Genomic DNA, 26566 nt, shown 5'->3' on the forward strand with positions numbered 1-26566 from the left:
GAGCCACCCAGGCACCCTGATCCTTCTACTTTGAAAAAAAAAAAAAAATTCCAAGGATGGAACCAAGAGTGTATTAAGATATTTGTTTTTTTTTTATTTTTATTTTTTATTTAAAAAAAAAAATTTTTTTTCAACGTTTATTTATTTTTGGGACAGAGAGAGACAGAGCATGAACGGGGGAGGGGCAGAGAGAGAGGGAGACACAGAATCGGAAACAGGCTCCAGGCTCCGAGCCATCAGCCCAGAGCCTGACGCGGGGCTCGAACTCACGGACCGCGAGATCGTGACCTGGATGAAGTCGGACGCTCAACCGACTGCGCCACCCAGGCGCCCCTTCTTTTTTTTTTTTTTTTTTTTTTTTTTAAGATATTTGTGAGCAATTCTGAACAATGTAGAACCAATTTATAGAAAAGGATTCTGGAAGTTTTCAGTTCTTAGACTGATCTTCCCTAACCACCCTGCATTAGGCACTGTGGGCCATTCCTGTCTCAGAAGGTTCTCCTTTTGTCTTTCATGACTTTTTATTCTCACCTAGCTGGCTGTTTCTTCTCAGATGTCACTGCAGGCTCCTCTTCTTACTGTCCCTTACTCTCAGTTATCACCATTGTTGGCATACTGATTCATAAATGCATGTTCTTCAAGGCTTCCTTTTCTTGCTGAGGAGCTCCAAATCTCAAGACAAGATCTTTTTCTTAGCTCTAAAGGCACTATCCGAAAGTCCATTATCTGAAAGTCTACTGCTTCACTTGGATTTCTCATGGCCCATTCAACTTGAAGCTCCCAAGTTAAGCCTAGGTACTTCTGTTCAAACCTGCTCTGTTTCCTGTGTTTCCTATGCAACCCACCTCACACCAAGGTAGAAACTGTTAAGTCATCATTAACTATTTCCTTCTTCCTCACCATTAACATCCTAAATGTCCAATCATTTTTATTTTAACTCCTTAAGATCTCCCAACTTTCATTTTCACACCACCCTTGATGCCACTATTTTAGTTCATTTCTACTTTGGCTCTAATGTGAAATATACCACGACATCCATAAATGGTGTTTCTACTGTAGAATCTACTCTTCCAATCCACGTTCTACACTGTAAAAAAGAACGGTATTTGTAAAAAAACAGTTCTGACAATATTTCTACATAATTTAAAAACTCTCAAGACTAATTCCAAATGTCTAAAGATGGCATCCTGGCTTTTTCCTGATTCTTTCCTACTCCCTTTTCCAGCCTCAGGTCATATATTCTCACTCTCACATCTTGTGATGCTGCTGCGTTGAATGGTTTTAGTTCCTTGACTGTTCTGTGCCTTCCTTACCTTCCAGCCTACCAAATAGCCTCCTTCTTCGCGGATCCTTTTCTAATCTCTTTTCCTTATTATCTCCTGGTCATTATTTAGGATTCATCTTTGAGTGACTTCCTGCAGGAAGCCTTTGTTGATATCCCCTTGGCAAAGCTGAACAAGTTGTATCTCTCACAACTAGGTCCGCTAGTACTCCTGTGCTTATACCTCTTTTAGTTAATGTCACACTCTATTGTAATTGTTTATGTGGCTTCCTTTCACTTACATTTGTAATACTGTGTTTTATTTGTTACCGCAGTCCTGTTACCAAGCACAGCCTAGCTTGGCCTATTGTAGCAATTTGTAAGTATTTGTTTAATTAACTAGTAATAGAATGATTGAGTGATTAAATGAATCATGAACTTATTGGCAAACGTTCATAAACCAATTTAGAGTGCAGTTTTAGGTTTGAGGTGTAAACATACAGCCCAACACAGCTATGATGTTGGGTTTAATCAGATGATGTTTTGTAACAGGAAGGAAATAACACTGAAACATTTCTGTACAGGAACCTGGATGATGTTATATACTAGGCAGTTTTTGAACAATTTATCTGTAGTTTTACATGGCAGTGAGTAGAAAAGTTCTTTGAGCCAAAAAGTGTTAGGTAATTATTTTATTGCTGCTAGATATTCTTCTGTATTATCTGTGTTATATTTTCACTTGGTCTAAAAGGTTTATATAAAAGTACCTTGTTATTCTGAATAATCTGTTAGAAAAATAGTCAAGTGTTACAGTAATATAAGAATAACTGCTGTATCCTATGTTGGGTATTTTATGCTTATTATTTTGCCAGGCTCTCTTCCCCCAAACAACTCTGAAATAGGTAAAATTATCCCCATTTTACAGATTGAAGAATGCAAGGTTGAGAGTATAGGGACTAGGCTTCAAACCCAGGACTCCTGATTTCTCAACTTGTGGGCTAGACCTCTCCCCTTTTATAATTTTAATTGATTCCTGGGACAAATGAAAAATGAACTCTCCCCTCACCTCTCACTTCTGTGTGGAATTAGGTAAAACCAACATGGCTTTCATACATTTTCATCCATAACAAAGTGTCTATCAACTGTGAGTGTGGGTTCTACTGTTAGTAATACACTAACCAGAAGTAGGGGTTATGTAGGAATGAGCAATGCATAGATACGAATGGAAACGACATAAAATAAGATGGCAAACATTAAATATATGTATTGGAATTTTGAGTCAACAAAAGGTCAGGGTATTAGGTTTGGGTTAGAGGGTGAGGTGGCTTTACCAATCTGCATGCAAAGGAGCAGCATACCTTTGGGCAAAGGTATCATTCATGTGCCAGTATCATACCAATAATTTCAAAAACGTTTCACTAAAGAAACAACAACATTTAAATGCAAGAGTAACTTTTGGAGCGTGTTTTTTGTGTTATCTTAGCAGTTAGTAAATGCCATTCTAGTTAATGAGCAATATGGTAAATGTATTAGTATGAGCAATATGGTAAATGAATGTAGTAAAAACCTGGAGGAGTGTTACTCAGCTCTTGCCGATGAGAGAAATTTAAATGTAAGATTCTCACATATTTATCAGGGATGAAAGAAGTATGTGGTAGAAATAAAAGAAGCACTTGGACTCCAGAGTCAGAGAAGTTTAAGGTTTGGGCAAGTTACCTTTGTAAGCTTCAGTTTTCTCTCTTGGGAAGTGGATAAAATGCTGCTGTGTAGCTCAGGGGGTCTCTGTGAAGATTAAATGAGAGGAGAGCCGTGTGTCTGGCTCGTAGTAGGGACTCGATAAACGCCATCGTTATCAATGCTGCTGCTGATGGCCATGCTCTGCTCTCAAGAAGGTAAAGATCATATTGTTTCAGTTGAGTCCACATGTCAAAAGAAACATCAGGTGCCTTTCCATCTGTGGAGACTTGTCTCAGTTTTATGTGAAACCAGCCACATGATACTAGACTGAGTTTTGGAGACAACTGCAGTTATATTGGCTGCCTAGAAGATCTCGTTGGCATGCATTTCTACTAGAGGAAAGAACTTTGTTGTAAAATAGATCTTCTGTTCTTATTCCACTTGGATAAGCATTAAAATACTTTTTTCTTTTTTTCTCAGTCTGGAAGCATCAAAATTTTTAATGTTTCCTTCATTAATTAGAGAACTGGTTTATTTCTGGTGAGTTCTAAGTGCCAGGTTATAAACAACTTCAGTCAGTATCTGCTGAACGCATAAAAGTTGAATCAGTAAGATTATTTGCAACAATCATACATTATTGTGAATCAGATAGTCCCTTCCCCCAAACTAAAACCATACTTACCATGTCATAGGCTTTCTGGTACATTTCAAAGTAGAGGAATTGGGAACTAGGAAAGATTATTTTTGGATTCAACTCTGCTTAGTCTTCAAAAAAAGTAAATAAAACAAGGCACTTGGTTCTGCAGAATAAGCAATTGGGTTTAAGTTTTCTTTCTTAAATAAACCACTTGGCATTCTGTGTTGAACTAGTTCAAAAGTTCAAACAAGTTGATATAAATATCTTAAGTTCTCATTCTTTTCTGGATATAGCTAAACCTTTTTTTTTTAACAAAGTATTTTGAAGGGAATAATTTAAAGAAATATTTTAAACAGAAGTATTACTGATTTTTGAAGAAGAGTTCAGCTTCGGGTTTGCTAGGAGTATCTTTCCTGGTGTCTCTTGTTCCTGTGTGAATCCAAACTAAATATCACAGTGAGAAAAGAAACACACTAAGGACTCTGATTTCAACAAGCTTGAGTGGTCTGATGGAAAGACTTCAAAATTAGTTAGAACCCTAGCTTTACCACTTTAGGCAAGGTAATTAGCATTTCTGGGCCTGATGTACCCCATCTGCACAACTGTGAAACTACTACTTTCTTTAAGGGCTGTTGTGACGATGAATGAGATGATGTTCATAAAATGCCTAGGCTGGGTATCTGGCACATAGCAGGGACTAAATAATATTTCTCATCCCCCATCTCTGGCATCGTAATTGAAATTTTACCAGTGGTTTGAGATTGCTTCTCTTTTATCAGAATTCTTTGTAAGTGGTAGTGAATTTGGCTTTCAATTCAAGGAATAGAGAAGAAAACTTCAAAATATAACATTTTGTTGATTCAGAGTAATTCAGGCAAAGTTTTTAGCTATTAATTCTTGGAATTTAGGATATTTTCGGAGAATGGGAGCATGGCACTGTATAGAAGTTAGATTACCAAAATGTTATCTACTACTTTCTGCCTTAATGAATGGATAGCTTTGAAATATTGGCATTCCAATTATTATAGGATAATATACTGTGTAAACTATTTTGGAAAAGGGCTGTTTCCTTAATATTTTAAAATCCCCTTGTCATTTTTTTCCCCTTTTGATATCTTAGAGCTATTTTTTAGAAAGTTACCAACTCCTGGCTGACTGATCACAAATAATTGCTAGAATCTGAATTAATGAAATTTTAACTATTATTAATTATCTTAAAATTTGAAATCATGTTTCCAAAGTAAGAGCTGTATTCTAATTCTGATGTATCTTAGCCATGAAAAAAAGAAATTATTCTTTCTTCTTGTACCTTTGTCAAGATATTTTTTTTAATATATGAAATTTATTATCAAATTGGTTTCCATACAATACCCAGTGCTCATCCCAAAAGGTGCCCTCCTCAATACCCATCACCCACCCTCCCCTCCCTCCCATCACCCAAACCCTCAGTTTGTTCTCAGTTTTTAACAGTCTCTTATGTTTTGGCTCTCTCCCACTCTAACCTCTTTTTTTTTTTTTTTTTTTTTTCCTTCCCTTCCCCCATGGGTTTCTGTTAAGTTTCTTAGGATCCACATAAGAGTGAAACCATATGGTATCTGTCTTTCTCTGTATGGCTTATTTCACTTAGCATCACACTCTCCAGTTCCATCCACGTTGCTACAAAAGGCCATATTTCATTCTTTCTCATTGCCACGTAGTATTCCATTGTGTATATAAACCACAATTTCTTTATCCATTCATCAGTTGATGGGCATTTAGGCTCTTTCCATAATTTGGCTATTGTTGAGAGTGCTGCTATAAACACTGGGGTACAAGTGCCCCTATGCATCAGTACTCCTGTATCCCTTGGATAAATTCCTAGCAGTGCTATTGCTGGGTCATAGGGTAGGTCTATTTTTAATTTTCTGAGGAACCTCCACACTGCTTTCCAGAGCGGCTGCACCAATTTGCATTCCCACCAACAGTGCAAGAGGGTTCCCGTTTCTCCACATCCTCTCCAGCATCTATAGTCTCCTGATTTGTTCATTTTGGCCACTCTGACTGGCGTGAGGTGATACTTGAGTGTGGTTTTGATTTGTATTTCCCTGGTAAGGAGCGACGTTGAACATCTTTTCATGTGCCTGTTGGCCATCCGGATGTCTTCTTTAGAGAAGGGTCTTTTCATGTTTTCTGCCCATTTCCTCACTGGGTTATTTGTTTTTTGGGTGTGGAGTTTGGTGAGCTCTTTATAGATTTTGGATACTAGCCCTTTGTCCGATATGTCATTTGCAAATATCTTTTCCCATTCCGTTGGTTGCCTTTTAGTTTTGTTGGTTGTTTCCTTTGCTGTGCAGAAGCTTTTTATCTTCATAAGGTCTCAGTAATTCACTTTTGCTTTTAATTCCCTTGCCTTTGGGGATGTGTCGAGTAAGAGATTGCTATGGCTGAGGTCAGAGAGGTCTTTTCCTGCTTTCTCCTCTAGGGTTTTGATGGTTTCCTGTCTCACATTCAGGTCCTTTATCCATTTTGAGTTTATTTTTGTGAATGGTGTGAGAAAGTGGCCTAGTTTCAATCTTCTGCATGTTGCTGTCCAGTTCTCCCAGCACCATTTGTTAAAGAGACTGTCTTTTTTCCATTGGATGTTCTTTCCTGCTTTGTCAAAGATGAGTTGGCCATACATTTGTGGGTCTAGTTCTGGGGTTTCTATTCTATTCCATTGGTCTATGTGTCTGTTTTTGTGCCAATACCATGCTGTCTTGATGATGACAGCTTTGTAGTAGAGGCTAAAGTCTGGGATTGTGATGCCTCCTGCTTTGGCGTTCTTCTTCAAAATTACTTTGGCTATTCGGAGCCTTTTGTGGTTCCATATGAATTTTAGGATTGCTTGTTCTAGTTTCAAGAAGAATGCTGGTGCAATTTTGTTTGGGATTGCATTGAATGTGTAGATAGCTTTGGGTAGTATTGACATTTACCTTTGTCAAGATATTTTGATGTCCTAGGATCATCTACAACAAATACCTACATGGACATTGCATTCTCGTTTTTCTTCAGTTTCTCTCTCCTGTATTATCTCTTTCTCTATATTTTAACCTTGAATGGTTTATTATTTCCAATTATTTATTTATTTACCTATCTATTTTTTAAGAATTTTTTTTAATGTTTATTTTTGACAGAGAGACAGAGCGCAAGTAGGGCAGGGACAGAGAGAGAGGGAGACATAGAATCCAAAGCAGGCTCCAAGCTCTGAGCTGACAGGTCAATGTGCAGCTCGAACCCACAAACCATGAGATCATGATCTGAGCAGAAGTCGGACACTTAACCTACTGAGCCACCCACGTACCCCTCCAATTTTTATTCTTAATAATCTTGTGATGGTAGTAATGTCTGAAGACAGGGGAAATATGGTAAATAGGATCTAAGTGGTTTTTTTTTTTTTTTTTTTAATCCTTTTTAGGGTATTGGGAAGACAGCCTCAGCATTTCTCTCAAGGAATTTTTTAATGTTACTATTTATGTTAATCTTTCTTTTAGGAACAATTAAATCATTTAAGGAATTTGCCTCTGGCTACTAAGTAATGACTGGAGCTAAGAAAGAAAAAAGTTGGGATAACTGATCAAAAGTAAACATTCTTGCTTGTTTTGAATTATATGCAGAAATAAAAATCTCCCACAATCCTCTCGTTTTTAATTTATTTTTAATTATTGTTTCTTTCATTTTCTTTCAGAACTCTTGATGTTTCAGTGAGCTTTAATGGAGGAAAATCTGTTATCTCAAGCTCATTGATAGTCACAGCCACAGAATGTGTAAGTAAAAAGTTGCATAAAGTTACTTTTTAAAAATGATTCCATCCAGAAATAATTTACAGATTCTGAGTGCTGTTGCATATTATAATAAGGAAGATGCCAACAATGACACTGGAGAGCACCACAAGGAAAACTTTGTATAGAATTCATTCTAGATTCTGTTTTTTTCCTTTAGTCTCATTAAAAAGAGATTTTAAGATAGGGTAAATTTTGTTCTGATATTCATAAAATTCAAAAGTCATTTAAAATCACAATAAGGTAGGAGAATGATTTTCAAATGAAACATTTTTATTAAAACATTAATTATCAAAATGAAATAATTTTTTGTGTGTGTGTTATGAAGGTTGGGTTATTGTGTCTAAGACATTGATCATGTTTTTGAAATTATGAGTGTGTTTTAATGGTGAGCTCATATTTTTGTCCCTTTTAAATGTTGGTGCTTTCTAACATGAGTAAATAATTTGATTTCAATAGTTTGCTATATCTTAGTTTGAAACTCTGTTTTAGTTGAGATGATTGATTTGTATGACCTAAGATGCAATAATTTCAAATGTAAACTTTGTTGTTAAGATAGTGTTTTCCTTGTAGATAATTTTTAGGGTTCATGGAAAGTTTTCATATTCAGTTGAACATGAAAACAGAAAGCACTAAAAGGGACTGATCACATGGCTATTATTTTTATGAGTATATTATCTTTGTAAAAAATACAGTAATCAAAGCAAGAAACCCCAATTTCTTGCCCTTCAAAATACCAAAATTACAAACCAAAACATTTTCTCACATCTCATGGTTGCATGGGTTTATATTTTGATCTTCATTTTTTAAGAAATGTTTTTATTTTTATTTATTTTGAGAGAGAGCGGGAGAGAGAGCAGGAACGGGACAGAGACAGAGGGAGAGAATCCCAAGCAGGCTCCACGTTGCCAGGGCAGAGGATTTGCATCCACAAACCATGAGATTATGACCTGAGCCTAAATCAGGAGTCAGATGCTTAACTGACTGAGCCACCTAGGTGTCCCTTCCTTCAAAAAACAAAGTAACTCAATATTATCTGTATAGAGACAGTTGTCTTTCTCACTGTAAGAAAACATTGCAAGGAAAACAAACATCCATAAGGACCTTGGGCCACTACTAAATTTTCTGGATAACTCTTTATCAACACCTGTCTCTGTTTGAAAATATCTAGGTTTTTTTTCTCTCTTCATTTGCAATTCATGTTGCAATTTGCAAGTTTTCTTGTCTTTCAGGATGTGGTTAGATTACAAATTACGTAGTTTCTCAGTGATTAGCTCACTAAATGATACTCTTTCTCTGTCCTTCCTCTTATTCTGTTCCTCTAGCCATCTCTTCTCATCCTTGTATAGGATACAAAGACTTGTATCCCATAGGCACTCACAATTTTGGTGTGCAGGGAAGCTGAGGTTAAATGACTCATTTTCGAATTTACAAGTCATTGTACTTTTAAGGGAGTCTTCTAGGTCTTTCCGGTTCTCAGGAGAGCACATTGTGAGTCAAGGTAGTTTAAGAGTAAGGTGATTTTAGAAGGAGTGACATTGGTTGTGTCAGAGATGGAGAGAGTGAAGGTGCAAGTTGTAATATTAAGTAAGGGATCAAAGTAATTTGTGTTGCAAACGTGAGATATGAATAAAGACTTGAGGAAGGTGTGAACGTGAACCCTGAAGACCACCCAAGGGAAGAGTGTTTTATGCAGCAGGAGCAGCTAGAACAAAGCCTAAAGGGTCATTCTGTCTGACAAGTTTAAAGCAAAGCAAGGTGGCCAGTGGGCTGGAATGGAGGTATCCTGGGAGAGCAGGAGTCTCAAGAAGAGTAGGAGAGAATGGGGGGGCGGGGAAGGGGACTGATTGGATAGGGTTTTGTAAGTCATTAAGGACGTGAATTGGGAAGCCATTGTAAGGTGACATGATATGACTTAATACTTTGAAAGGATCATTCTGGCTACTGTGTATAAATAGATTTTGCAGAGAGGGGCAAATGTGGAAATACAGAGACTAATTCCTTGCCGAATTCAGTAATCTAGGAGAGGGGAGAATGACTCCACTAAATGTGAGATGGTGAGAAGTGATTGGATTTGAATACATCTGTGTAAAGGTGGAATCTATGGGATGCCTAGACAGAGTAGATGTGGGTGTGAGAGAAGGACATTCACAGTAATTCTTTTTTTTATTTAAAAAAAATTTTTTAATGTTTATTTATTTTTGAGAGAGACAGAGACAGAGCTTGAGTGGGGGAGGGTCAGAGAGAGAGGGAGACACAGAATTGGAAGCAAGCTCCAGGCTCCGAGCTGTCAGCACAGAACCCGATGCGGGGCTCGAACCCACGGACGGTGAGATCATGACCTGAGCCAAAGTCGGATGCCCAACCTACTGAGCCACCCAAGCACCCCCACAATAATTCTAAGTGTTTTCACATGAGGGACTAGAAGAACATGTTGTCATCAGGTAGAGCAGTGTTTGGAAGAAGATGAGGACTTCTTTTGTTTTGGAAATGTTGAGTGAAAGATGTCTATACAGCCATTTCAGTGGAAATATCATAAAGCTGTTGAATATACAAGTCGGGAATTCCAGAGAGAGGTCTGGGTTGAAAGTACACATTTGGGCATTGTATAGAGTGAAGTAGTCAATGAAATTCCACATGTTTTTTACTGAAAAAAGAAAAAGAAAGTGACTTTCAAGAGGTTAGAGCAAGAAGAGAAAGAGCACCAGAGAAAGGTTTTGTTTTGTTTTAATTTGGAGAATAGTTGACATACAGTATTGTATTAGTTTCTGGCGTACAGCATGGCTGATTTGATACTTACGTACATTTCGAAATGGTGACCGCCATAAGTGTAGTTACCATCTGTCACTGTACAGAGTTGTTACCATATTACTGACTATGTTCCCTGTGCTGTACATTATATCCCCGTGTTTCATGTGTTTTATAACTGGAAGATGGTACTTCTTAATCCCCTTCACCAGTTTCATCCATACCCCCAAATCCCTCCCCTTTGGCAACCACCAGTTTGTTTTTGAGAAAGGTTTTGTATTCATGGAGGAATCAGGATAAACTGGGTCCTGAAAGGAAAGCAGGACCTAGGCAAGAAGAAAGGAGGGAAAAGCCGATTACAGATGAAGAGAAAAATGAAATTGAGGGTGGATGTATTTGATTGGAGTGAAGATGGGAGGGAATCTTGAAAATAGAAAATTTAGACCAGATTATCAGTAGCCTCAAAGACGAAAACAACCAGGTGGAGTTTAGAGTTCATCCCATAGGCCTGTGGTTCCTAAACCCCAGTGCACAGAAGTCCGTGCTGAAATGAAAAAAGAAAAGAAAATGGATTATATTTTTCATAATGCTAGACTTATTCAACTTGAAAGAATTCTTTTATTCTGAAATTGTTCTTTCTGCCACTTTAATTTTGCAATATCCTTTAACTGAAGAAAGGATAACTGTAATAATTTGTTGGATCAGCCCTTCCTTCGTTTTTTATTCTCTCCTTCCCTCTCTCTTCCCTCCTGGCTCTCCTTTCTTCCTTGGAATGGGAGAAATATGTAACAATAAAGAAAAACTGCACTCAACAACATTAAACAGGTAAGGAAGACCTTATTCAAGGTTATTATAAGGGTGCCTGACTGGAGCATGTGACTCTTGATCTTGGGGTTGTGGGTTCAAGCCCCACATTGGATATAGAGATTACTTAAAAAATAAAATCTTGGAGTGCCTGGGTGGCTCAGTCGGTTAAGCGTCCGACTTCAGCTCAGGTCATGATCTCACGGTTCGTGAGTTCGAGCCCCGCATCGGGCTCTGTGCTGACAGCTCAGAGCCTGGAGCCTGTTTCCGATTCTGTGTCTCCCTCTCTCTCTGGCCCTTCCCCTCTTGAGCTCTGTCTCTCTCTCTCTCTCTCTCTCAAAAATAAGTAAACATTAAAAAAATAATAATAATAAAATAAAATAAAATCTTAAAAAAAAAAAAGACTATTGCAATAGGGGAGAGATTGAACTCAACAGAGGTGGGACAAGGGAGGGGAAGGAATTGCAGGCCACCTGTATATGCTAACTGGTTTTACCCAAAATAGAAATAAACTTTCTCTTATTTTACTGACAGGGGGTAGTGTTAAAATTTGGAGCTAGGCACCCATGAAGTTAGGCTACTGCCCTTCCACAGAGACTGGGAGATAGGGTTACCATCTTGTTTGGTGAATACATTTCAAAGGGGTAGCTCTCAGGTTGAGAGAGACCTTCCCCCTTGGATCTGTGAAACTGGAAAGAGACTTAAATATATTTCAAAGAGGGAGGGAAAGATTTTGCAATTAGAAGTTTTCTTTTTTTTCTTTTTTTTTAAGCTATGAGCACAGTGCCAGACCATTCAATATTTATTCAATCAAGAATGCTAATTCAGCTGTATATAAACTAACAGGAGGAGACAGATATGCAAACATATCAGGGCAATGGTATTATACAACAGATAACACTGTTATCTGTGTGAAGTAGGTATTATTTTTTTTCAATATATGAAATTTATTGTCAAATTGATTTCCATACAACACCCAGTGCTCATCCCAAAAGGTGCCCTCCTCTATACCCATCACCCACCCTCCCCTCCCTCCCACCCCTTGTAATTAGAAGTTTTCTAAAGTAGATTCTCTCAAAAAAAAAGGGAGGTCATGGACCTATTGCCAAGAGGAAACTTATCTGAAGTTTAATCAAGATGAGGAAAAATGTAAGCCTATGTTGGTCAATAGAATTAGTGAAGTGAATGAGAGAAGGAACAGTTCAAGAAATGGGAAAACCAGGACACTTACTATATAAAGGAGCCGAAGGAAGATGGAACTCCAATATGAAAAGAAGGCAGCATTAAGTGCTTCAGAGAGGTGAAAGAGGAAAGGTCAGAGGGGTCACAGTTACCTTGATGCTTCAGTCTAGGTTGATGATGTATAGTTTTCTGTGGGAATTTTATTATTCCAGTAATTATTATAGGATAATAAATACTATAGTTTTCATTATTGTATTGCTAATAATCGTAGCATAATTCATTTTTCCTATTAGAATAGTCATTGTTTTGTACTCCAACTCAAATACCTCTAGTGTGTGGCAGTGATATCACATAACATTTGTAGATGTGAAAAGTGAGACCATTGCCATGAGATGCTCCTGCTGATGTGTGCATTAAATCTCTTTTCAAAACAGACTAGGATAGTGGGTAAGATGATGATAAACACTCGGGTGTTGTATTAAGTGGTATTCAGTCTGTCAGGCATTTTCAGATATGATGAGATGCAGTTAGTAGTATTACTCATTCTAGGTTGATGCTTTTGGCTTTCACAGATATTTGAAAGCTAATGAAAATAAAACACCATTGCTTTGGCAATCGATTAATCCTCACAGAAATCCCACAAATAAAGCAGCCCTTCTGTGTGCTCCCAGGGCATCCAGGCTCAGTTCTGTTAAGGCACTACGTCACTGAACTGTAATTTCCTGTTTACTTCTGGGCTTTTCTTACTTGTTTCGAGATATTGACAGCAGGGCCTGTCTCACTCCCTGCCTTCCTCCCAGTGCTTGGTCCTTACACAGGGCTTGTGCTCCAAAATTATTTGTTAAATGAATGGATGTAGATCTAGTTTACAAGTGGGCAAATGAAGCTTCGATTTATGAGATTTAAGATTAGGGCCCAAGGAGGGCTTGTATTTAGACAGTCATCTCTCTTTATCTATGTCAGAAGATCTCCTAAATGTGTCTCTGCTTAAAAAAAAAATAGTGAAAGGTATCTTTCTTCCCCCTTTGAACCACTGTTCTTCTGACTCTTGACATAACAGTATCAAAAGTGTTTCTTGAGCACACAATGCCAGACACTGTGCTAAGCACTATACATGTGCTAAGCACTTTATGACTTCATTTAATACTTAAAATTTTTTTTTTCAACGTTTATTTATTTTTGGGACAGAGAGAGACAGAGCATGAACGGGGGAGGGGCAGAGAGAGAGGGAGACACAGAATCAGAAACAGGCTCCAGGCTCTGAGCCATCAGCCCAGAGCCTGACGCAGGGCTCGAACTCCCGGACCGTGAGATCGTGACCTGGCTGAAGTCGGACGCTTAACCGACTGCGCCACCCAGGCGCCCCCATTTAATACTTAAAACTTAAGAGGAGGCTCTTACTGTTACCTTAATCTTACAGATGAGGAACAGAGAGCCACCTCTTAATCTCTTGTACACATATATGCAAACACATCAGAAGGTGCTTCTTCTATTAGGTAGACCCAACCCTCAGCAGGGGGTATGGCTTGATGAGAAAGAACATCGGTTGATTTTAGCTCTCACTGCCCCTGAGAGGGGGGACATGGAGCCTGGAGGCTCTAAAGGTTAAATTATCTGCTCATATCAAGTAGGTGGCAGAATCAACAATTGAATCCAAGTCTGTCTCCGCCCACCCTGGCCTGACCACTTGTGCAATCTGCCATTTGTAACTAGGTCCTAATTTGATTTATATAAAACAGGGGTTGGCAACTTTTTTTTTTTTCCTGTAAAAGGTCAGATAGTAAATTTTTCAGGGTTTCAGGGCTACACAATTTCCATCACAGCTACTCAACTCTGCCATTCTAGCACAAAGGCATCTGTAAATACTATGTAAACAAATCCATGTGGCTGGTTCAACAAAGCTATGTACACTGAAATTTGAATTTTATGTAACATATTCTTTTATTATTATTATTATTTGAGAGGGAAATGGGAGAGGGGCAGAGGGAGAGACACAGAGAGAGAGAATCCCAAGCAGGTGCCATACTAAGCATGGAGCTCGATGGAGGGCTTGATCCCACAACCTGGGATCATGACCTGAGCTGAAATCAAGAATTGGACAATCAACTGGCTGAGCCACCCAGGCGCCCCATAACGTTTTTGTTTTTGTTTTTGTTTTAATTTCTTTTGGCTATGTAGTAAGATAAAAGAAAAAAAATCTTAACTTGCCAGGGGTTTTATGAAACACATGAGCTGATTTGGCCTTTGGGACATAGTTTGCTAATTCCTGATATCAAATGTTCCAAAAGAATCCAGAACATGAAATCATCACCCATTCTGTTACTGATTTTTCTTCCCTGAACTCTAAATACATAGAAACAAAAATTGTGGAGACCCATTTCCCCTTCTCTGAGTCTCTCTTTGTTTTTTGTTTTTTGTGGTTTTTTGTTTGTTTGTTTGTTTTTTTAATGTGGTTGCTGTGATTATTTTCTAGGTAGCTTACAACACTTGAAATTTTTGAGTGATTCCTTTCTCATAGTTATTTTGCAAGTACAGTACTGACTGATTTGTTTAAAAAGTTTTTTTTAATGCTTATTATTATTTTTTTTTTTTGAGACAGACAGAGACAGAGTATGAACGGGGGGAGGGGCAGAGAGAGAGGGAGACACAGAATCCAAAGCAGCCTCCAGGCTCTGAGTTGTCAGTACAGAGCCTGATGCAGGACTCGAACTCATGAGCAGTGAGATCATGACCTGAGCCGAAGTCGGACGCTTAACCGACTGAGCCACCCAGGCGCCTGTGACTGATTTGTTTTTATACTTCTATGATTCTCTCAGCCAGAATTTCACTTACATTAGGCAGAGTGAAGTTTTTGATTGGAAAACTTACTTTTAATGGAGTAAAGGAAATCAGATGCAGATGAAATTCAAAAACTTAGTGTGTCCAGGATGACTACAAAATATGTTCTTTCTACCCCACTGTCGAGCTCAAGGCTCTGGTATGTCCTCAGTTAACCCTTAAAAGAGTTTTGGCTTCATAGCTATAACCATCATCTGGGTAGTAAGTCTCAAACTGGACTCCTCAGCTAACTTGCACAACCTACTCTTCACAGACATGTGAGAATGCCAGTTTTTCAAAACTATGGTTAGAAAGATTCAGTTCAACAAATGGCCAAAAGAAAGGTTATCCAACAAATGGACATTAATCCAACAGATGGCCAAGTCTCTCTGTATTAAAAAGAACTACCACTTTTGAGAACTTTGTGTTTCATACCCTCTCTTCAGCTTCTTCAGGTGCTACTAAATCCCCTCTACCTATGTTCCACCCAAAGTTGTCTTTCTCTTGTCCTTGAAGAAGCCACTATTTCTACCATACTTTCTCCCTGCGCTTTCTTACTTCCTCAAAGTGGTCCTCTTAGAACTATAGACCAGGTTCATCTCTACTTGTCTCTATCGTAGTTGCCTTCCTTGCTCAAACCTTGCTCAAGGTTTGTCTCTCCAACTAACCTGTGGGCTTCATGAAGACTTGTCCAACTTGGTAACTTTGGCACCTACTTATTTAAAAAGTGGCTTGTAGTTTCTGCCTGTGACACAGATCTATGTGTCATCATGGCTAGTTTCATTTGTCTCCTAAGTCTGCAGTTTCCATCTTGCTGTCTGCTCTTAGGACTGAAGTCTATGTGTTTGACCTTTCCTTAATTTGTTTATAAAGCTATGTGAACAATGAAATTATTTCCCTTTCAAGATGAAGTCTTTCATGCTCGGATAATGGCTCTGGAAAATGAAAACAACAGAACTGGGAAAGCCTGAATTTGTATCCAGTTAACTGAGCTAATTTCTGGGACTGGGGCATCCAGGGACTGTGTCATATACTTACGGCACTGATGGCAAGGTTGGGCTATATTATATTCTTTGCTTCCTTTGACCTGCTTTCCATCATGCTCAGGTTAAATATGATAAAGATTAGGTCTGTAGGTCTTTAGAAAGTGTGTATTTTCGGGGTACGTGGGTGACTCAGTTGGTTAAGTGTCCGACTTCGGCTCAGGTCGTGATCTCACTTTGAGTGAGTTTGAGCTGCGAGTCGGGCTCTGTGCTGACAGCTCAGAGCCTGGAGCCTGCTTCAGATTCTTTGTCTCCCTCTCTCTCTGCTCCTCTCCCACTCATGCTCTATCTCTCTTTGTCTCTCAAAAATAAATAAATGTTAAAAAAAATTAAAAAGAAAAAGAAAGTGTGTATTTTCTTTTTAATTTTATTGAAGGTGAATCTTTGGAGTCCATTGACATGATAATATTGTCATAATAAATATATATTTGCATGTGGATGTGCATAGTGTCTTATTAATGTTCCTAATAGAGTTATTTTTTGGAGGAAAAATTAAGAATTTTCACTGCCTATCATGGTGAGCCCATCTACTGTATATTCTGTCAGTATGATTTTCTGAATTTCCTGCTAATGACACATTCATAGAAAGAAAAAAAAGACACCAATAAAATTTTAGCAGATTCGTATCTTCTGGTTGCATGTTCTTATTTCTGAACACAGAGTTTGAATTCTAAGAAAAGAGGAAACCAAATGTTCATAGAACCTTTTTGAAAACTGTATAGCACAGACAAATGGTGAGCCATTTCCATGAGTGCTGTGACTAGATCCTAATGTGGGAAAAGACTGGTAGGGAATGCTGTATTCATTCTGTACATAAACAGTCAGATGGGGAGTATCTTATATAAGACCTTATATTTGAAGGTAGAATCATGAATTTATGCATTTGACAGCATTTCTGCCATAGGATATCACATTTTTCTATGTGTTTCTTTGACATTCTTTTCCTGTCATATTCCTGTTTGCCTAGATTTTAGAGCTTAGCGTAATCAAGGCTGTGGAGAGTCACGTGATTTGTTCATGAATGTTTAGAAGTCTGTGTAGAAAGATGTACTTTGAGTATTTCTTAGGTAGCCTGATGTGTGTTCTGAATTGTTTTCTTTGACTTTAGGAACAGAGAACTTAGATATTTGCCTGGAAAATTTCTGAAAAGTATTTATATTCTCTCTCTCTCTCTGTCACACATATGTACACACACACACACACACACACACACACACACACACACACACACACAGGAATTTCTATGTGCAAGACAGTGAGTGATTTAGATATTTCAGATATATTAATAACTAGATTTGAGATTATATTTTCATTCTACCAAACTCCACATCAAGAAATTGCTACATGAGTCCATGTCTTTTTATTTCTTATATTTTAGGTTAATTCTTTATGGTAAATATCATGTAGTTGCATCTTCTAGAGCCTTAAGAATGGTCATATAGTGAATGATAGAACTCGGTGAAGATAGTGTGTGCCTGTGTGAAGTTTCGAAAGTTATTTTTGTCGTCTTCTGTGAGAAAAGTTAAATAAAATGATCAAAGATTCTAAGTGATACCTTGGTGGTGCCAGTTTGGGTTCATTTGCAACCTAATAGCAGCTATAGAAATTTACCTCCTAAGGTTGTTCCCTCTTCCTTTCAGATGCAAAATCAGAAATCAAAGGATAGCTTTAATTGTTCATGTGTAGTTGAATCTTAATCTTCTGAAAGTTTCTGAAAGTAATGAATGTTTTATGGTTTATGCTGCTCTAAGAATTAATTATTTTAAAAGTAGATTTATTAAAACTGAAAGGCTGCTAGTAATCGGTATCTATAAAAATTGATCTGTTTTGGGATAGTTTCCAAGCCACTATATGCTCATCGTTTTTCCTTTTTCTTCCTTGGTGATAATACCTGGTGGTACAGGGAAATGATACGCATGTCAAGATTCTTCTGATTAGCTGAACCAAGTGTATTTGGCTAGCACTTCTTGCCACTTGTTTTGAGAACTACCTTCTCTTCTCTTCTCAGTTATTTACATGTAACTGTCTACATAGTGATTATTATCTCTTTTTGTGTGTATGGCATTATGTTTTGCACTTTAAATCCCACTATAAAATGTTCTGACTGAATACTACCACCACTGTCACTGAAACATCAGAAAGTCTCTCAGCTTTGATCGATCGATCCCATCAGTTCTCAGTGTGGATTCTAGGGAATCCTAAATTTAAATATTTAGATGTTTCAGATGTTATGAGAAAAACAATGGTTCTGTGCTGATGTAAGTTGAACTTCTTTACTGCAGAACCATTCAGATACTTAAAAGTATGTTAACATGCAGAATGATTTCCTACAAGAGAGAGATAAGAGTAATGGCTTTTTTCACAAAGAGTTTCATGCTTTGGGAACAACTGGCTTTCTTGTTTTGTAGATTAGAAAACCGTCCCTGAGAAATTAAACAACTTGCTTAAAATTAAACGTCTAGACTAATACTTTTAATGCAGTGCCATTCCAAGAGGGATACTGCTGAGTCCCCCCACACCTTGCCACCCCTCTCGCTGTCAGCTCATGTGATACAAGTAGCTCACTCTGACCTCTGGGCTTGTACTTCTTATTTGTTTTGAATGACAGGACATGTATTTCTGAACAACTGCCCATGAAGTTCCAAATTCCCACCTGGAGAGTGTATTGATTTATTTACATTTTTTTTCTTCCCTGCATTCTTTCCAAGAAAGAAAGAAAGAAAGAAAGAAAGAAAGAAAGAAAGAGAAGGAAGGAAGGAAGGAAAGAAGGAAGGAAGGAAGGAAAGAAGGAAGGAAGGAATAAAGAAAGGAAGGAAGGAAGGAAGGAAGGAAGGAAGGAAGGAAGGAAGGAAGGAAGAGAAAGACACACATACCAAAAAACAAAACATTATTACTGGGGATTCCAGAGTAGGATTTTAGAGACACGCTTTGTCCCGTTGGGAACTTTATCCCCACACTAAAAATTCAGTAAATACGAGTCTTCGCATCAGTGGCTTTTGTAGTCTAGTTTTTTAGAGTTCATTTTCTTAATGCCAAGCTCATAATTTTAAATGCCAAGCATGGAATGTACATGGGTAAGTAGGTTGGTTGTAACCCCATGGCTTTCTAGAGCTCCTAACGAATAGTGGCAGAAAAGAGAAATTAAAGAAATCAGTTTATCAAAAGTAAACAAACAGGGGCGCCTAGGTGGCTCAGTCGGTTACCTAGGTGGCTTGCAGTCTGGTCTGTGAGTTTGAGCCCCTCGTGGGGCTCTGTGCTGATAGCTCAGAGCCTGGAGCCTGCTTAGGATTTTGTGTCTCCCTCTCTCTCTGCCCCTCCTCCACTCGCACTCTGTCTCTCTATCTCAAAGGTAAGTAAACATTAAAAAAAAAAAAAAAAAAAAAGGAGGAGGGCGCCTGGGTGACTCAGTGGGTCAAGTGTCCCACTTCACCTCAGGTCATGATCTCATGATCTGTGAGTTCAAGCCCTGCATCGGGCTTTTGTGCTCACAGCTCAGAGCCTGGAGCCTGCTTCGGATTCTGTGTCTCCCTCTCTCTCTGCCCCTCCCAAGCTCACACTCTGTCTCTCTCCCCCTCTCAAAAATAAATAAACATTTAAAAAAAAAACTAAAAAAAAAAATTAAAAATAAATAAATTATGATAAATGTTAAAGATTGAAGTACAGAGAACTATGAATTGTGTAATAAAGAGAGATGTTTTCTATCTTTTCTTTTTTTTAGAAAATTTTTATTAGTTGATGGAACACTTTGTTTTTGTTTGTTTTTCAGATTTTTATTTAAGTTATAGTTAGTTAACATATAGTGTAATATTAGTTTCAGGAGTAGAATTTAATGTTTCATCACTTACGTACAATACCCAGTGTTCATCATAACAATTGCCCTCCTTAATACCCACCCATCTAGCCCATCTCCCACCCACCTCCCCTCCATCAACCCTCAGGTTATTCTCTATTGTTAAGAGTCTCTTATGGTTTATTTCAAGGAGGGGCATTTTCTAGCCAGAGGGTGCAAGACAGGCTTCCTGGGGAAGTGACTTAAGCTGAGCACTGTAGGATGAGTAGGTGGTGGTTACAGGAAGGGGATTGGAGGCAGAGGTAAGAGCAGGTTCCTTAGGGCTGGAGGATCTTGGCATTAGGAAGCGAGCAGACACCAGTGTGGTTCTTGAGTGGTTAGTGCTTGAGCTGTGGTGAGAAATCTTCTGGTATGTGAGTGCAGAGGTTCCTTTCTTGCACTGATGCATATGAACCATTTGCCAACAAGAACCATTGTTGTTGGTTTCTCATTTGCTTGGTGATTTTTGATATTCCTCTTGCCCTGGCATTTAAATACATAATGCAAGTAGTTTTCTATCCTCAAAAAGTCTGGGAAAATGCTGCATACATTCTGCCTAGGAGTAATCATGCTTGCAATCAAAATAATCCATTCCCAGAGACAAAGATAGAGACCCAGACTGCCCATTCATATAACCCCAGATAGTGATTTTTCCTGCATTCTTTAAGCCATCATTTAAAAGTGTCTATAGCACTTTGGAAGGTTTTGTATTTATTTATTGACTGTTTTAACATATATGAAATAGACTATAAAGGAATTTACTGAATTTAAAGGAATATAATAGAACTCTGATTTGACATCATTATGCTTTTCGCATCGTTTTCTGGTGTTTCCTTAAAAAACAAAAACAAAAACATGTATTTGGGATTTAACTCTGCGCTTTACTGACCACTTTGTTTTTGTCTTCTGCCTCTTCTAGTCTAATGGGATTGCAGCCATCATTGCTATTTTGGTGTTACTGCTACTACTGGGCATTGGTTTGATGTGGTGGTTTTGGCCCCTGTGCTGCAAAGTGGTGAGTAAGGAGGATTTTCAACTCTACTTGTTTGTAAAGCAGTGAGATGTCAAGTAAAGCCTGGACTGTGAATCAATGCCACTTGGTCAACAACAGCAAAGTTTCAGTTAGCAAATTGAATTTTAGGAGCTTTTATTACTATAATAAGTTCTAGAAGACATGCATGCCAATAAATGTTTCTTATAAAACTTCATCTAAAAAAACATTTCAAAATGAAGCTTGGAGGGAGAAGGCGAGAGGGTGGGGGAAGAGGTAGTGGGGATAAAGGGCTTTCTACTCCAGTACAAAAGAATTTCCAGTAAGTTGAATGATACTTTCTGTTGGATTCCTGGGGAGAAGTTGTTAATCTGTCAGGTCTTCTTGTCAGTTGCTTATTGAATCTTTCATTACCTCTTTGGAAAATCTATTTCAGGACCATCTCTGTTTGCCTCTCAAAAAAACATTTTAGAAATAAATTGTGTGCAGATGTTAGGGTTGCACAGACAGTTTTGAAGTTACAACGGTTTATTTGAGTTATTTTTCGTGTTTGAGTAAAACCTTTGAAAGACTACAGGTTTATATTTGTTTTCTATCGCAACTTGAACAAATTGCTCTGCATTCCGTGGCTTAAAGCAACACAAACTTATTATCTAACAGTGATTTAATCACATATCCAAGATGGGTCTCACTGGACTAAACCGGGCTAAAAGGGAATGGCAGAGTTACATTCTTGTCTTAATGCTCTGGAGGAGAATCTGTTCCTTTCCTTGCCTTTTCTGGCTTCTAGAGACCACACACGTCCCTTGTTTCGTGGGCCCCTTCCTCCATCTTCAAAGCCAGCAACATTGCATCTCTCTGACTATTCTTCTGTAGTTGCATCTCCCTCGGGTCTCAGCCAGCTGAGAAAGGACCTCCAATGTTAGGAAACCATGTGAAGAAATTGGACCCAGCTGGATAATCCACGATAATCTACCCTCTCAGCATCCTTAACTTTATCATATCTGCCAAGTCCCTTTTGCTATGTAATGAAAATTGTTCATAGTTCCAGGGACAGCTTTGGGGGGACCATTATTCTGCCTACCACAGGATGGAATGTTGAGTAATAAAGTTCAGCACATTTATGGGGCACCTGGGTGGCTCAGTCAGTTAAGCATCCGACTTTGGCTCAGGTCATGATCTCACGGCTTGTGAGTTCAAGCCCTGTGTCGGGCTCTGTGCTGACAGCTCAGAGCCTGGAGCCTCTTCAGATTCTGTGTCTTTCTCTCTCTGCTCCTCCCCCGCTCACACTCTGTCTCTCAAAAATAAATAAACGTTAAAAAAATTTTTTTTAAGTTCAGCACATTTCACGCAACCCAATTTGGATTGTTCAAGTTTCATAGAAAAGATTATCCTGAAGAAGCACTCATTCAAAGCATACCTCCTACTTAGTTTGATAGTATTCTTTTTATTATCAGCATATTATGTAGACCTTTATATTCTGTAGATCACTGTGGTGTTGTACCTAATATTACTGGATTGCCTTTTTTCTCCCTCACCTTTGCTGACTAATTCCAAGTTCCTTATAACTTAAGGCACTACTTTGCATCACTCCTGCATTTATTATTAATTGTACTTCAGTCCGTTTTCATGAGTCAACTTTACAATCCTTTATCTCAGAGCAGTTGGCCCATATAAGAGGTATAGAATTAACTCAGACAATGGTAGAGACAAGAAGCATCCTGTCTCTTTGCTGAACTAATCAGTTTCCTGCCATAGCAGTTTATGCTCGGACAGTTTCCTGTTGTAATCTCGATCATCCTAGATATGGCTGTTTTCGGGTGGCTAACGTTCTTGAGTCAAATTGAAAGCAGAAAGGTGCCCTAATATGATTTGTGCTCCTTAGTTTTTTAATTTAAATTTGGCCGTGGTGGATGTCCTTTCCTTCCTTCCTTTGCAGTTTCATTTATTATTGATCAGAGGGCTCAAAAGTGTCGAAGTATATGATTTTTTTGAAAGACGTGTGAAAACTAAGATGGGCTTCTTCGGAGCATTGTTAGATGCTCCAAAAATGTGGGCAAAGTTTAAATGGAGGGGCATGAGTGTCCCAATAGCAACATTTATAAAGCACACTAAGAACATAAGGAGGAGGGATTTGCCAGAGTCACGGGGTTGTTTCAGAGAAACCTGACTGGGCTGATGACCCCACACTGAGTTCTGAATAATGAGTAAGATGTTTGCAGTTGAGAGAGATTTCAGATGAAGTGTGCATGTGGAATTATACTGAGTTATTCTGCAATGCTTTGGGGAGCACTAGGCTGAGGCTTACCTAGTGTGCCAGTCAAAGGGAAGTGTGAAAGATGGTTTGGGATTTAGGTAGGAATCTCATTTCAGGAGGCTTCCTCTGTCTTCTAGGAAGTTTGAGCTCACCCCAGGGATGATGAGAAGCCACTGGAGAGATTTGTTCAGTATAATCCCCTGAAAGAAGCTTTGCTTGCTTTACAGCAGTGTCTACTCAGGTCCGGTCCTGGTGAGGATTAAGTCTGTATCCAGCTGAGTTTCCATCAACAATTGAAATGGAAAGCCAGTGACAGATGATGCACCTTGGATATGGCCAAAGCAAAGGAATGCTAACAAAGTGCAGATAGGAGTTAAGGTAGAAGCTAAGTGAGCTAGGGAAAAATGAAGAGGTGATGTGACGAAAGGGGCACAGGGACTTTAGCCTTGTGAAACAATCTTGAGAGTGTCAAAGGGTGTTGTAGTGCAATTGCAGGATATTTGTTTGACTTTGTTCCTTTTAGAGAATATGTTTGTGCAATGCTGGACTTAGAATGTAGTTAGCTAAATAATTCTTAGCAGTTAAATTATTAAGGATCAATTTAACTTTGTCTATTGTTACCAGTAATATTGCTTTCTAATGTGAAATGAGATGCATTTATTTCAGCTTGGTGTTGTACAAATTTTGTTTTGTTTGAGTGCTTTTACAGTACTAGTGGCAGGGGCACCTGGGTGGCTCAGTTGGTTGAGCATCAGTCGGCTTCTGCTCAAGTCATGATCTCACGGTTTGTGAGTTTGAGCCCTGAGTCAGGCTCTGTGCTGTCAGCACAGAGACAGCTTCGAGCCTCTGTCCCCTCTCTCCCTGCCCCCACCCCACCCACTCTTGCATGCCTTCTCTCTCTCTCTCTCTCAAACATAAATAAACATTTTAAGAAAATGAAGTACTAGTGGGAAACATTTAAATTTAATGTTTCTGGGGTGCCTGGATATCTCAGTCGGTTAAGTGTCTGACTTCAGCTCAGGTCATGAATTCGCTGTTTGTGGGTTTGAGCCCCATGTTGGGCTCTGTGCTGACAGTTCAGAGCCTGCTTCAGATTCTGTGTCTCCCTCTCTGTAACCTTCCCTGCTCATGCTCTGTCTCTCTTTCTCCACCTTTCTCTCTCAAAAATAAATAAACATTTAAAAAAATTAATCTTTCAGCTGAAACATGACTAAAGAGCTTAAAAATGTCTGTTCTCAGGCACATTTAGATTATGTCCATGGTCCACTTCCTTGGGGATCACATGCTCAGGGGCTCTTATAAAGATAGAAAGCCTTGATATAAAGCTCTGAACAGAGTCCATAATATTTGTCACACATTCTCAATCATTTCATATTTTAGGTAAATATCTTATGAAGTGATTTGTTCATTGTTCAGAGATTAAAATTTCAAAAATTCACATTTACCTGATCAATAACTCAAAAATGGCAGTGTTCCTTATACTTCAGACAGTGGTTCTCATTTTTTTTTTTTCCTGCCCCAAATAACCAGAAGGTCTCAGAGCAGTAGGGGTAAGATTTCCCATGGTGATGCTTCTCCCTGAAGGGAAAGACAGGGCAGTTTCTCTAGGATTCAGTGCCATTTGGAGAAGCCTGTGGGGTTTGCTGAATAATGGTCTCTAAAGATCTGCAGGTCTTAATTCCTGGAAATTGTGAATGTTATCTTATATGGCAAAAGAGACTTTGAAATGTGATTAGATTAAGGATCTTGAGCTAGGGAGGTTATCCAGGAGGACCTAAATGCAGTCACAAGTGTTCTTGTAAGAGGGAGACAGAGGGAGATTAGCCTACTCAAGGGGAAAGAAATGGCAGTGTGACCATGGAATCAGAGACTAGAGATGCAACTACTGGGCAGGGAATGCTCACCGTCACGAGGAGCTCAGGGAGGCAAGCAACAGATACAGTCCTGGAGCCTGTAGAAGGAACCAGCTCTACTAATACCTGATTTTAGCCTGCTAAGACTCAGTTCAGACTCCTGACTTCCAGAACTGTAAGAAAATAAATTTTCTCTGGTCTTAAGCCATTGCAATTGTGGTAACTTGTTGCAGCCATGTTAAGAAACTAATACAGTTCTTAAATGATTCCGGTATTCCCCAGGGTTGGGAATGACTGCCCAGGGCTATTGATTTTGACAATTCTTATGTAACACGTCTTCGGAGCAGCTCATTACAAAAACTGTTCATGGAGTACAAGAGGTTGTAAAATGGAAGACAATGAAATATTCTTTAAAATGTTAGCAGTGGTTCCAAGGCTATTAAGAAATCAATATGCATTTTTAAAAATTAGAATTACATTTCTGTTTTGTTCTGAGTAACCATAAAATAAATGTGCATAATGTTTTATATACTGAGTAGAAGTTACTTACTGTTTCAGAGTGACAAGGAATTTTTGGGAAGAAACAGGTTTCTAATTTTCAGAAGTATTCAAGGCATATATGTCATTAGAACCATTTGACAACAGGGATCCATGGACGGTCCCCTCGGGGTGCTTGTTATTTGCTAGAAGAGGCCAGTACCATCCTATTCATATTCAGAAACTGAACCACTGAATTCCTTGAAAGCTAGAAAGTGACCATTTTACTCTGCAAGGAAAAGCAAAGAATTCAAACATTTAACTAAATATGTTTCTGAAACTATGACATACTTCATTAGCTGTACCAAATTAGCATGAGGAACAAGAAACACATCAAAATCGTAACTATCCCCTCTAGAATATTTTATATTAAAATTTTAACCAACGGGTGCCTGGGTGGCTCAGTCGGTTGGGCATCCCACTTTGGCCTAGGTCATGATCTCTCTGGTCTCAAGTTCTAGCCCCGTGTCGGGCTCTATGCTGACAGCTCGGAGCCTGGAGCCTGTTTCAGATTCTGTGTCTCCCTCTCTCTCTGTCTGCTCCTCCCCCGCTCACACTCTGTCTCTCTCTCTCTCTCTCAAAAATAAATAAACATTAAAAATAAATTCAAAATTTTAACCAAAATCCTCAAAAAGTTACCCAATGGTACATTTTTGGTGATACTTAAATGAAATTAAGATTAAACGATTATTTATGTGATCATTTGTTGAACATTTCTCTCACTTTATAGTGTACTAATTTCATGAAGTCAAGTATTGTGTGTATTTTAATCATAGGCGTGTTATACATTATCTTCTTTGAACTGTTTCAATTCTTAAAACACTTGACATCTCTTTATCTGGAAGACGACTTCAAAATAGGGTAATCTGTTGCCAGTTTTAATCAAACTTCTGTCAACTATGGAGAAGCATTTTGCATGAGAGGATTTATGGTATACTCTTAGTTCTTTGTATGATTTTCACTGGTTTTATTTAAAAGGTATTCTTTATAATGTATATACAATAGGAAAGGTGGCCTTTGCCATTTCTATACAACAAGAAGTAAGATACAAGTACATAAAATTGTTTATTATTTTTAATTTTTTTTTTAATTTTTAAAATGTATTTTTGAGAGAGAGCGAGAGAGAGAGTGTG

The 26566-nt window shown here is 38.5% G+C and overlaps 1 protein-coding gene across 1 annotated transcript in view; it reads left to right on the top strand.

Moving 5' to 3' along the window:
* Positions 1–26566, top strand: part of ANTXR2 (ANTXR cell adhesion molecule 2) — a 157836-nt gene that overhangs the window by 56239 nt on the left and 75031 nt on the right. Inside the window, exons 11-12 of the mRNA XM_040480279.1 lie at positions 7279–7357; positions 20715–20810. Of these exons, the coding sequence (XP_040336213.1) occupies positions 7279–7357; positions 20715–20810 (175 nt within the window). The remainder of the gene's footprint in view (positions 1–7278; positions 7358–20714; positions 20811–26566) is intronic.

The sequence above is a fragment of the Herpailurus yagouaroundi genome, unplaced genomic scaffold (genome assembly GCF_014898765.1).
Source record: "Herpailurus yagouaroundi ecotype Mexico unplaced genomic scaffold, PumYag 28, whole genome shotgun sequence".
Taxonomy (NCBI): domain Eukaryota; kingdom Metazoa; phylum Chordata; class Mammalia; order Carnivora; family Felidae; genus Herpailurus; species Herpailurus yagouaroundi.